A 13,142-nucleotide genomic window follows, 5' to 3' on the forward strand; every position below is an offset into this window, starting at 1 on the left:
GGGCATTTCATGCTTTCTTGTAATGTTCCCTGTTCTCTGGCACCTGTCACATTTTTTAACAAAAACATTAGCATCTTTAAACAAGGAGGGCCAGTATAGACCTGACTGCAGCACTTTAGCTGCTGTTCTTGCTCCAGCAAAGTGTCCTCCATAAGGGGAGTTGTGGCATTGCTCCAGTATTTTCTGTTGTTCTCCTTCAGGGATACACCTTCGAAGTAATTGGTCAGAACACCTTTTGTAGAGCAAAGGGTCGTCCCAGAAATACTGCTTAGCTTCATGATGGAACCTCTTTCTCCCTTGGTGATTCAAGTGGTATGGCTCTATTCCGGCAGCCAGGTAGTTTGCAATATCTGCAAACCAAGGAGCTTGTTTTTCAGAGATCATCAGAAGTTGCTCATCAGGGAATGTCTCCTTGATATGATCTCCTTCTTGTGGGCTTGCCCTCTCTAATCGAGATAGGTGGTCAGCCACCTTGTTATCACTTCCTCTTCGATCCTTGATCTCAAGGTCAAATTCTTGGAGCAACAGTACCCATCTAATAAGTCTTGGCTTGGCATCCTTCTTAGCAAAGAGTTGCTTGATTGCTGAATGATCAGTGAATACTGTGACTTTGGAGCATATTAGATATGAACGAAACTTGTCACATGCAAATACAACTGCCAGCATCTCCTTCTCCGTTACTGTGTAGTTGGCTTGTGCTGGAGTAAGAGTTCTACTAGCGTAGTAAACAGTTCTGAAGATTTTGTCTTTTCGCTGCCCAAGAACTGCTCCCAAGCCGAAATCGCTTGCGTCACACATTAGTTCAAAAGGAAGACTCCAATCTGGGCTTTGAATGATGGGTGCGGACACTAGCCTCGACTTGAGCTCCAGGAAAGCTGTCAAACATTTTTCATCAAAATTGAACTTCCTGTCTTGCTCCAGAAGTTCACAAAGTGGTTTGGCGATTTTGGAGAAGTCTTTAATGAAACGTCTGTAGAACCCAGCATGTCCCAAGAAGCTTCTGATCCCTTTTACTGTGGTAGGGGGAGGTAGCTTCTCAATTGCTTCCACCTTAGCCTTGTCCACCTCGAGGCCCTTGCTTGAGATTTTGTGTCCTAGCACAATGCCTTCTCTTACCATAAAGTGGCATTTTTCCCAATTCAGCACTAAATTGCTCTTGACACATCTTTCCAATACCTGCTCAAGGTTATTAAGGCAAGTAGGAAAAGAGCAACCAATGACAGAAAAATCATCCATGAAAATTTCTACTGCTTCTCCTACTAAATCAGTAAACAAAGCAAACATGCATCTTTGAAAAGTTGCAGGGGCATTACATAGCCCAAAAGGCATTCTTCTAAATGCAAACGTCCCAAAGGGGCACGTAAAAGTGGTTTTGTGCTGGTCTTCAGGAGCAACCGGGATTTGATTGTATCCCGAATACCCATCTAAGAAACAAAAGAATTCTTTCCCAGCTAGATGATCCAGCATTTGGTCAATAAAAGGAAGGGGGAATGATCCTTTCGGGTAGCATTATTTAATTTCCTGTAGTCTTGACAAATCCTCCACCCAGTTATTTTTTTGGTGGCTATTAACTCTCGTTTGTCATTTTCAACTACAGTAATGCCACCCTTTTTTGGGACGCATTGCACAGGAGCAACCCATTTACTATCTGAGATGGGATAGATTATACCTGCATCAAGCCATTTGATGATTTCTTTTCTCACCACCTCCTTCATATTGGGATTCAGCCTCCTTTGATGCTCCACAGATGAGCTGTCAGGGTCTTGGAGCAAAATCTTGTGCATGCAAATTGTTGGGCTAATTCCTTTTATGTCAGCCATAGTCCAGCCAATTGCTCCTTTGTAATTCTTGAGCTTTTGTGTGAGTTGAAATTCCTGTTCATGGGTTAGCAAAGAAGAAATAATCACAGGGAGAGTGTTGTCTTTACCAAGATAAGTATATTTCAGGTGTTCAGGTAGGGGTTTTAACTCCAAGGTAGGTGGTTGCTCTACTGAAGGCAATTTTGGTCTTTGCTCCTGCTCTGATCGGTTTAAGGATTCAAAGACCCTTTCTTTCCTTCCCTGGGGTTGGTGGAAACTGATGGATGCAAGGTATTCTTCCAGCTCTTCAAAGTCCTTCATGACTATCTCAGGCTGCAAATGCTCCTGTTGTTCTTCTCTTATGAGCGAGTCAAGGATCGAAATGCTCGAGCATTCCTCAGTGTTATCTTCATCAAACCTTATTGCTTTCATGACATTAAACTTCACTTCTTCTCCGTTTACACTCATAGAAAGTTCACCCTTTCTGACATTTATGATAGCATCACCGGTGGCCAGGAATGGTCTGCCCAGAATTATTGGAACTTCTTGATCTGCTTCAAAATCTAAGATGATGAAGTCAGCTGGTAGAATGAACTTGTCTACTTGGACAAGGACATTCTCAATTTTTCCTTCTGGCTTGGCTATAGATCGGTCTGCAAGTTGAAGAGTGACTGTGGTTGGTCTTGCCGCTCCTATGTCAAGCTGCTTGAAGATGGAAGCTGGCATTAGATTTACACTTGAGCCCAGATCACAAAGTGCCCGACCAAGATAGTTCTTCCCAACTGTACACGGGATGGTGAATATACCAGGATCCTTTAGTTTGGGAGGAATTTTAGTCAGGTACTTGCACGATTGTTGAGTGAGGGCTACGGTCTCAAATTCTTCGATCTTTCTTCTTTTTGACAAAATGTCCTTCATAAATTTTGCATACGAAGGCATTTGCTCCAGAGCTTCTACTAGAGGAATGTTTATGTGAAGTTGTTTCATCAAGTCAAGAAACTGGCTAAACTGCTTATCCTCGTGTTGCTTTTTCAACCTTTGTGGAAAAGGAGGCTCAATCGGTTCACTCCTTCTCTTGCATGGGGGAACATAAGTTGGAACTGAAACTGGTTCACTGACTTTTGTTGCTCCACGGTCTGCTACAGGTGCTGCGTCATCCGGTTTGATTTCAGCAGACTCATTGCTCTGGTCCTTCTCTTCTGGTCCTGTCTGAGCTTCAAGGTGTGAAGGGTTAGTGGCTTCTTCAACTTCCTTTCCTATGGGCTGTTTTGCTGGTTCGCGCTTTCGAGGTCGTGCCACTAAATCTGGGGGTGGTAAAGTCTTTCCATCTCGTAGGCTTATAGCATTACAATGCTCCTGGTTATCCTGAGACGGCTTTTCTGTGTCACTAGGGAGTGTCCCTGGTTGCCTCTGTTTGAGTGCTCCAGCCAGCTGACCAATTTGGGTTTCTAGGTTTCGCATGGCTGCGCTGTTCTGATTCATGTACTCCTTGACAGAAGTCTCAAAGGATTGGGACTTCCCTTCACCCTTATCCCAGTTTTGTTGGTTCTGCCTGGGATACGGGGGTCGGTTCTGGTAGTTTCCTCCACTACCTCCAGCATTATTTTGATTCCTCCAGCCTCGGTTATTGTTCCCTTGATAGTTGTCATTGCTCCTGTTGTTGTTGTCAAACCCTCCTGCATAGCACACAACAGCTAGATTGTTACAGTCCTCATATTCGTGAGGACCTCCACCAGTGGGGCAACTCGGACTTGATTGAGTCAAGAGAAGTTGCTCAGTTGGTTTTTTCTGTTCCATGGGCTTCCAGTTTTTTATAGTGTTCTGGAGCGAAGCCATTTGTGCTGAAAGAGCATCAGCTGAGCTTAGCTCAAGAACTCCCGCTTTCTTAGGAGCACTATGTCGTGTGGAAGGCCATGAAATATGTTTTTTTGAAAGTTTTTCCAACAACTGGTAGGTTTCTAGATAAGTAAAATCCAAAAGATCTCCCCCTGCAGCTGCGTCAACAGTTGCTTTCAATGGTGGGGTTAAGCCATGATAAAATGTGTGAATGATGCCCCAATCAGAAACTCCATGATTCGGGCAAATTCGTATCAACTCTTTAAAGCGTTCCCACGCTTCATACAGACTTTCTCCATCATACATTTGAAAGGAAGCTATATCAGCCCTCACTTGGGCTTGTTTTGCTTGGGAGAAAAATCGGGTAACAAACTGTTCCGCCAATTGCTCCCAACTGGTGATGGAGTTTGGGGGCAATGTTCTCCTCCATTCTTTGGCTTTTCCAGCTAAGGAAAATGGAAAAAGCCGCATCCGCATGTTTTCTTCCGAAATACCATGAACTTTGAAATTATCAACTATCTCAGTGAAATTGTCCAAATGACTGTGAGGGTCTTCCATGGGTAGTCCATGGAACTGACCAGCGTTCATAATCATTTGGAACATTGCAGGTTTTATTTCAAAGTTCGGGATATTCAGAGGAGGGGGAACATAACCTCGTTCTGGACCATTTCTGAAGGGAGCAGCCATATCATTCAATGATGGCCCTCTTTCTTCATGCGGTCCTTGTTCAGGCCCATGATTATGATTTCCATTGTTATCATTGTTTAAAACCTCCTCCATTGTAATGTTTCTCAACCTTTGAACTCTTCTTCTATTTCTGAAGGTTCTCTCGGGTTCTGGATCAAAAAGTGCTATTTCCAGTCCAAGTTCTGTAGGTTCTGTGCTCATACAAATGGAGGAAGTCTATCAAAACAAAAGGACTGCAGTTAAACAACAAAAGTGCTTTCTTAAAAACGCCCTTTCTTGCCAAATGATCCCCGGCAACGGCGCCAATTGCTTGGTCGAACCGAGAGCTGCTCGGGAATATCTTTTCAGAGAGCAAGAGTGCAGAGTAATAATCAGGATTGCCAACAGGAGCAATCTACTCTGACTTAGAGCAACCCTCTTCAACTATACGCAAGCATACGTGTCAAGCAATATAGGGTATTGTAGCCCCAGATTTATCGTCCTCAGGGAGCAGTTGTGAAGTAAGAAGCGCTAAAAGAAACTTAATTTGTAAAATGAAGCAATAAAAGAAATTACTATTCTCAGCTAAGCTTCACAAAGAGCAATCTCTGGGCAGCTAGTTAAACAATGTTAACCATTCTGAACCAGATGAGAGCAGTGAATGACTTAGCACGGTCATCGAATAAAAATGCATCAATTTAAGTAACTTTAAGAGCAGTCAACGAAATGAAAGTAAGAGCATCAGCTGGTAAAACACAGTTCAGTTATCGTGAAGGGAAGATTGTGACAGAAGTTTGAGTTAAGATTAATTTCAGAAAAAGTCAAGTAGGTGTTACGGGTTCCATGTTTTCATCCCTTTGGTTAACCCTGCTTGGTAGCATATTTTACAAGTGGATTTTGCTCCTTCCCTTGTTTTGCTATAGGTAAGCAGAGGGTAAGGCCTTACTCTCCACGTTACTCCATAGTACTTGGAGTTATATGCAAGGAAACCATGCTGCCTTCTCAAAAGAGCATGGATTCACATGGCAGTGCTCCCCATTCCAGGTGTTTCTCCCTCCTTTCTTCAGGCTAAACTACCCTAGGATCTTGAGAATGCTCCACACGCCCTTGTCAGTGTTTCATCAACCGAGTGGTCCCGGGATGAGGTTGCCAGCCCAAAGGGTTTCACAAAATCAATAAATTAAACCAAAGAGCAACTCAAAATTCATTCATAAAATATGTGTTCCTTACAAAGTTATCCTAAGACAAAAGGGATTACTTCTATGGAACCCTCACCTACTTAGAGGAAGTTAGCTCCTAGTGAGCATTTTTACAAAAAGAAAACAAAAAAAATCACTGGTTCTAGGATGGGCGCCCTTTTTATGAGGACTGCTTGTTCCTTTTATAGGGTTCTTCATTTGATCTTCATTGTTCCTTTCATCAAGGGTCATGCTTTGTCTAAATCCTCTCCAATGGTAGCTTTGCTTCTTGCCAGCTTGGCCTTAAATGGAAGTGGTCCCCCTTGCTTTTGGCTCCCTTTGTGAGTGGGAGTATCGGATTCAGGGAGGCACCTCCACTCCTTCTGCTGTAGCTGATGTGGCGGCTCCCCATTGCTCAGCTTCTTTGCTTTCGTACTGTAGCAGAGGCAGCACCTCCACCTTCTCTGCTGTAGCTGACGTGGCGGCTCCCCATTGCTTCCTTTGACTGCTGTTGTACTATAGCAGACTTCTTTTTCCCTTCTGCGCAACACTCCTTCTTCTCTCTTCATTTTGTGGTTCCTTTTGATGGGCCTTAGGTGTCCTGAACAAAGCAAACTAACCCAATAGTCATATGTGAAAAAGATAATGTTAAATTTGCTCCAGGTCTACCTTAATTCCCACTTTCGGCATTGCTCTGGTCCACTATTCAAAACAGTTGCTCTATATGAAAAGAAGAAGGTTGAAGGGAGTGATTTATAACCAAAACATGGGGTTTGTGGAACAATTTACACTTAATGGGCCTCAACTCTTGAGGACTATCAACAAACAGACATGGAAGCCCAGCTGGTATCACTCATGAATGAAGTGAAGAACCTGAGAGCTGACCAAGCAGCACTAAGGATGGAAGTCTTACAACTCACATCAACTGAAATAGGACCATGCTCAGCCTGTGGTGACCTTCATGACTCAACAGACTGCCCATCCACTGCATTGGTGTGTTATGCAGAAAATTTTGGCAATAGGAACTTCACCAGAGACAATCAACAAGCAGGACAAAATACACATTCAAGGCCTGGAGGAACTATCATTAAGGATCAGAACCACAACACCCAATGGAGGCCACCCATTAACCAGAGACCATTCAACAACAATCAGCAGCAATATTAGCAAGGTAGTAGCAGTGGAACGTTTGAACAAAGAAGAAACAACTACGTTCCGTTCCACAGAGATGACCAACGCATCAACACCCTGGAAAATTATGTCAAGGAATATTTCACCAGGAATGATGCAGTGGTCAGGAACATTGAGTCCCATCTGGGGCAGATTGCTGCCAACCTTCAAACTAGAACACAAGGATCACTAGCAGGGAATACTGACGTTCCTTCAACAACCTCGCCAAAAGTAGCACCTATCTCCCCTTCAGAGCAAATCAAAGCTGTCACCTTAAGAAGTGGGAAAGCCACAGCACAACCCACAGTTCAACCAAAGGAAAAGGAACAGACTGAAGCATCTGAAGTAGCCCCAAAAGCACAACAACAATCACCAGTCACAGATGAACAGAACCCAGAACCTGAAAAGGAAGCCAACAACCAACCAATCAGTCCAACTCAAAGCAGGCAAATATCAACAAAAATTTTGTTCCCTCAAAGAACAAAAAAGCAACAGGAGGATAAGCACTTTGGAAAGTTCCTGGACATTTTAAAACAACTTCACATCAACATTCCTCTGGTGGACGCACTAGAACAGATGCCCAGGTACGTAAAATTCATGAAAGATGTCCTCTAAAAAAAGAGGAATAACGGAATATGAGACTGTAAAAATGACACAAGAGAGTTGCCAGTACTTAGGCAGACTCCCACCTAGGCTTCAAGACCCAGGAAGCTTCACCATTCCTTGCATTATAGGAGACACGTACCAAGGGAAAGCCTTGTGTGATTTAGGGGCCAACATCAATCTCATGCCCCTGTCTGTCTTCAAACAATTATCCACTGGACCAGCTAAACCCACCACGGTGACTTTGCAAATGGCAGACAGATCCATCGTCAAGCCAGAAGGGAAGATTGAAGATCTGCTAGTCAAAGTAGACAAATTTATCTTACCCGCTGACTTCATCATTCTGGATTATGAAGCTGACGTTGACGTTCCCATCATTCTGGGTAGACCGTTCCTAGCAACTGGAGGAGCAGTTATCAATGTACAAAAAGGGGAACTAACCATGAGAGTTCATGACGATGAGATCAAGTTCAATATTGTCAAAGCAATAAAGTTCCAGGATGAAGGAGAAGACTTGGAAGAATATTCTGCTCTCACTTTGTTAGACAACCATCCTAGCAGAAAAACAGAGGAAGAAGAATACGAGGAAGGAGAAGAAGATCCACAACAGGAAGAGCAGAGTTGCTATCTGCAAGAAAGAAGGCCTGAACCTTTGATAAGAACTGAAAAGGAGAAGCAGCTCAAAAGACCTTCTTCAAAAAAACCTCCTGATTTAGAACTAAAACCCCTTCCCCAACATTTGAAGTATGCATATCTGGGGAACAACAACACCCTTCATGTGATCATTTCTTCATTTCTTACAAAGGAACAAGAAGAACTGTTGCTTGACAAGCTCAAAAAGTATCAAGGAGCCATCGGTTGGACCATAGCTGATCTCAAAGGTATCAGTCCCTCATTCTGTATGCATAAAATATTATTGACTGATCCTAACAGTATTTCTATGGAACACCAAAGAAGATTGAACCCTATAATGAAAGAAGTGGTGAGAAAGGAAGTCATTAAATGGCTGGATGCAGGGATCATATACCCAATATCTGACAGCAGTTGGGTAAGTCCTGTCCAATGCGTCCCCAAAAAGGGAGGCATAACAGTAGAGAAGAATGAAAAGAATGAGCTGATACCTGTAAGAAAGGTTACATGATGGAGAATCTGCCAAGATTACAGGAAGCTCAACAATGCCACCAGGAAGGACCATTTCCCACTCCCTTTTACAGATCAGATGCTGGACCACCTAGCAGGAAAAGAATACTTCTGCTTCCTTGATGGATATTCGGGGTATAATCAAATTGCCTTGGCACCAGAAGATCAACATAAAACCACCTTCACCTGCCCATATGGAACGTTCGCTTTCAGAAGGATGCCCTTCGGGTTATGTAATGCACCAGCAACGTTCCAGAGGTGTATGTTCTCAATCTTTTCTGATCTAATAGGTGAAGGAGTAGAAGTCTTTATGGATGATTTTTCAGTACTGGGAACGTCATATGATCACTGCTTGGACAACTTAGAAGAAGTCCTTCAAAGGTAGAGTCCTCTAATCTAGTGCTTAATTGGAAAAAATGCCACTTCATGGTGAAAGAAGGAATAGTCCTGGGACACAAGATTTCCAGAGAAGGACTGGAAGTGGATCAAGCCAAAGTAGAAGCTATAGCAAAAATGCCACCACCAGTAAGTGTAAAAACCTTGAGATCTTTTTTAGGGCATGCAGGCTTTTACAGAAGGTTTGTTAAAGATTTTTCCAAAATAGCTAGACCTTTGTGCCACTTATTAGAAAAAGATATAAAATTTGAGTTTAACTCTGATTGTGTGAAAGCTTTTGAATCTTTGAAAAATAAGCTCATCACCACGCCTGTCATCCAACCTCCAGACTGGAACTTACCCTTTGAACTAATGTGCGATGCAAGTGATCATGCTATTGGGGTAGTTCTGGGCCAGAGGAAAGACAAACTTTTTCGTAGCATATATTACGCCAGTAAAACTCTAAATGAAGCTCAGGTGAACTACACAGTCACTGAAAAGGAGCTATTGGTTGTAGTATATGCTTGTGAAAAATTCAGGCCTTACATTTTAGGATCAAAAGTTACTGTCCATACTGACCATGCAGCTCTCAAGTACCTCTTCTCGAAAAAGGAAGCAAAACCAAGATTGATAAGATGGGTCCTACTGCTGCAAGAGTTCAATCTGGAGATCAAAGAAAGAAAAGGATGTGAAAATCAAATTGCAGATCATCTGTCCAGATTGGAACACATTGAAGTGGGGCTACCAATCAAGGAAACGTTCCCTGACGAACAATTGCTTGTCATTAATCACATAGAGACAAATGCTCCTTGGTTTGCTGATATAGCCAACTTCCTTGCAGCATAGCTGGAACCTTATGAGGCGAATAAAATGCAGAAGAAATTTTTTTTTCACGATTGTAGGAACTACCTCTGGGACGAACCACTACTGTTCAGAAGATGCGCAGACCAAATGATAAGAAGGTGCGTCCCAGAAGAAGAACAACCTCAAATCCTTCAACACTGCCATTCGTCCCCATATGGAGGACATCTAGGTGGAATCAGGACTGCCTCCAAGGTTCTTCAATCAGGTTTCTTCTGGCCTTCCCTTTTTAAAGATGCACTTCAATATGCAAAAAATTGTGATAAATGTCAAAGAGAAGGTAACTTGACTAAACAAAATGAAATGCCCCTCAATCCGATCCTAGAAGTTGAATTATTTGATGTTTGGGGCATTGATTTCATGGGACCTTTTCCTCCTTCGTGTGGGAACAAATTCATATTAATGGCTGTAGATTATGTAAGCAAGTGGGTAGAAGCAGTTGCTTTACCCACTAATGATGCTAAGGTGGTTATAAAATTTTTAAAGAGGAACATATTAACCAGATATGGAACCCCACGTTGTCTCATCAGCGACGGAGGGAAACATTTCATCAACCGCCAACTTGAGAGGTTGTTGGAGAAATATGGAGTCAAACACAAAGTTGCAACCCCATATCATCCACAAACCAGTGGTCTCATTGAAGTCTCTAACCGAGAGGTTAAGAGAATTTTAGAGAAGGTAGTTAATCCTTCTCGAAAAGACTGGTCTCTCAAGTTAGACGAGGCATTATGGGCTTACAGAACAGCATATAGAACACCCTTAGGGTGTTCCCCATACAGATTGATATTTGGCAAAGCTTGCCACCTCCCCCTCGAACTGGAGCACAAGGCTTACTGGGCAGTCCAAACCCTCAACATGGATGAAAAAACACAGCTGGAGAGAAGAGATTGCTGCAACTCGAAGAATTAGAGGAGTTCAGAGGGAACACATACGAAAATCATAAATTGTACAAGGAGAAGATGAAGAAGTGGCACGATAAAAGGATCAGGAACAGAGATCTCAAAATCGGTCAGAAGGTGCTACTCTTCAACTCCAGACTCAGACTGTTCCCAGGTAAACTCAAATCAAGATGGACCGGGCCATATCAAATTGTTAACGATGCAGGAAACAGAACTTTTGAAATCCAAGGTTCAGAACATGGTCGTTCCTTCAAGGTAAATGGGCACAGGTTGAAACTATACAATGATGAAACCTTTGATGAAAAAGAGGAAAGTATCCCTCTTTCTGAAACCCCTTGAGAGGTAAGTACCATGTCTAGCTAAAGACATTAAACTAAGCGCTGACTGGGAGGCAACCCAGTAGATACATTTGCTCTCTGACAAAGAGCAAAGTTTTGGGGTGGTTATCCATAACCACATAGCTCCCAAAAAGGAGGGAACGTCTGATGTTCCTCTCCAAAAAGTCCAAATAAAGTACGTTCCGTTCCAGGAACGTAGTTTTGGGGTGGTCCCTGACCACACACATATATATATATATATATATATATAATATATATATATATATATATATATATATATAATATCTTAGCTTAGTTTGTTTTCAATTCTGTTTTTAATTTAGTACCTTTCCGTTCCCTTGTAATTAATCTTTTTGAAATAGAAAAGACCTTTTTTTGATCAAACTGTTTGGTATATGCATGCATTTCAGTTATAGTATTAAGACTGCCCAATTCTTTTGGATTAACTAACATACATGAAACACAAAGTCACTGACTAATCATGCTTGTTCTTTCTCTGAGTACTTGAAAATAGAAACAGTGCAGGGAATTTAATCCTCAGATTTTTGAAAGAAGCTGATCTGTGTGAACTCAAACTGGTAAGGAACGGAAAAATGCCAAACACCTACTTCTGAGAGCGTTCCTGAGGTGTAACCACAATGAAACTTCTCAGCTTGCCTTAATGTTGTAAGTACTGCTGAAGACAGATGAATTCTGCTGTCAAGGATCAAAACAGAATCACACACTCACCTCACCTCCATCATACACCATCTGGTCAATCAGAAAGAACAAGGATCGTACTCAACAATGAAAAAAAAGGGACAGAAGAAAAACAAAGAAAAGGGGAACAACCATTCAAAAGAATTCAAGAAAAACCAGAAAACCTTCCTCCAAAGGGGGAAAAAGGTTCAAGAAAAGGTGTTCCCTCAAAACAGAAAAAGTCCAAGTTCAAAGGCACAAAAGCTAAACGTTCCTTGATCCCACAAATCAGACCACCACTTCTTCCACATTTCCATACACTTACCCATCAAAGAATCCTTGGAACGGAAGACAACTGTACTTCATAGGAACGCAGCAGAAATGCAAGTTCTGAAGAATCACATCCAGGAATGGACAGAGCAAACACCAACCCATGAGTGACAGTGAGACAAAAGATCAGCAACCTTATCTTATCTGGGGACATAATCCTCTTACTGTTTACTATGGAGAGTAGTTCATTTTCTGAAAAGTTCATGGTTGCTCACTGGCTCAAGTTCCTTTCTGTTATGCTATTCTTTTAAATTGGGCAGACCAATACAATATTTCTGAGTTGTTTGAGGACAACCAACAGTTTAGTTTTGGGGTGTTTGATGGGACGTAAATTCGTTCCCATCTAAGCCCATTTTGATGGCAAAATACCATACGTTCCCTCATCTGATGAGCAACTTCAGCATGAAAATCACTTGTTTTACACATTTGTGACAAAAACACAGTGGGGGAACGGATGGTAACGTATTCCTTTAAAATATATTAAAAGGGGAACGAACTGAGACGCATTTAATGCACCTGCTCCATTCATTTAATGCTTCTGTACACTTTGCAGGTAACGTAGAGTTAAAGACTTCTAAAAAGCAAGGCGGTGCACCAACTGAGCAGCTGGAAACGTGAAGAGCAGGGAATCAAGAGTTCTCATTGGATGAAAACAGAAGCAAAGCATGGGAAGGCCTACAAACAACGGCTAATCATCACCAAACCCTGTTCCATTCAGCAATTCACGCAAGCTTCACACTCTGCTGCCACTGTCCCGTCCCCTCGTTCAAGCAACTAGCTCCAAGGGAATTACAGTCTTGCCATTCCTCTTCCAGCTATAAATAGGACCTCCCTCACACAAAAACATCATCGAATCCTGGAGGGTTTGCAGTCCGAAAGGAAGAGATCACTTAGGAGTAGTTAGTAACTTAGTTTAATTTTCAGTTGTAACTGTAGTTAAGTGACAACCCCTCTTCCCTTCTCTGTAAACAACCATCAAGACTCCTCACGAGCAAATACCCATCTTTCTCCATTTTCTGTTTATTTTTGTAAACTGTCTTTTAAATTAATATAAGTGTTTTTCTCTTCGTTCCAATCGTTATCTCTTGACTGAATCTCGGGTCTATGTGATCTCAGTTGAGAATAATTATATTTAATATCAGCCATGAGCTGAACTATCTGTGGAACGGGTAAACTGTGAAACTCTTAAAGAACTGTTTTCAAAACTCTTGACCGAAGCTTTTTGTATTTCTTTGGCTAAGTAAGCTATATTCATTGTGCGCCAATGGA

At 42.1% G+C, this 13,142-nt stretch overlaps 1 protein-coding gene and 1 non-coding gene across 2 annotated transcripts; both read left to right on the plus strand.

The window, feature by feature from the left end:
- Positions 1 to 3,864: 3,864 nt before the first annotated feature.
- Positions 3,865 to 3,969, plus strand: LOC133314195 (small nucleolar RNA R71). Its single transcript, XR_009751910.1, has one exon. It is a non-coding gene; the product is annotated as a small nucleolar RNA R71 (small nucleolar RNA).
- Positions 3,970 to 6,310: 2,341 nt separating this feature from the next.
- LOC133314193 (uncharacterized) lies at positions 6,311 to 7,264 on the plus strand. The gene is made up of 2 exons (XM_061515640.1): positions 6,311 to 6,325; positions 6,803 to 7,264. The coding sequence occupies exons 1-2, from the start codon at positions 6,311 to 6,313 to the stop codon at positions 7,262 to 7,264; spliced, it is 477 nt and encodes a 158-aa protein (XP_061371624.1).
- The last annotated feature ends 5,878 nt before the right edge of the window (positions 7,265 to 13,142 follow it).

Source organism: Gastrolobium bilobum, unplaced genomic scaffold, assembly GCF_033153095.1.
Source record: "Gastrolobium bilobum isolate Gb01-03AN ecotype WA unplaced genomic scaffold, APGP_CSIRO_Gbil_v1 utg1407, whole genome shotgun sequence".
Classification (NCBI taxonomy): Eukaryota; Viridiplantae; Streptophyta; class Magnoliopsida; order Fabales; family Fabaceae; genus Gastrolobium; species Gastrolobium bilobum.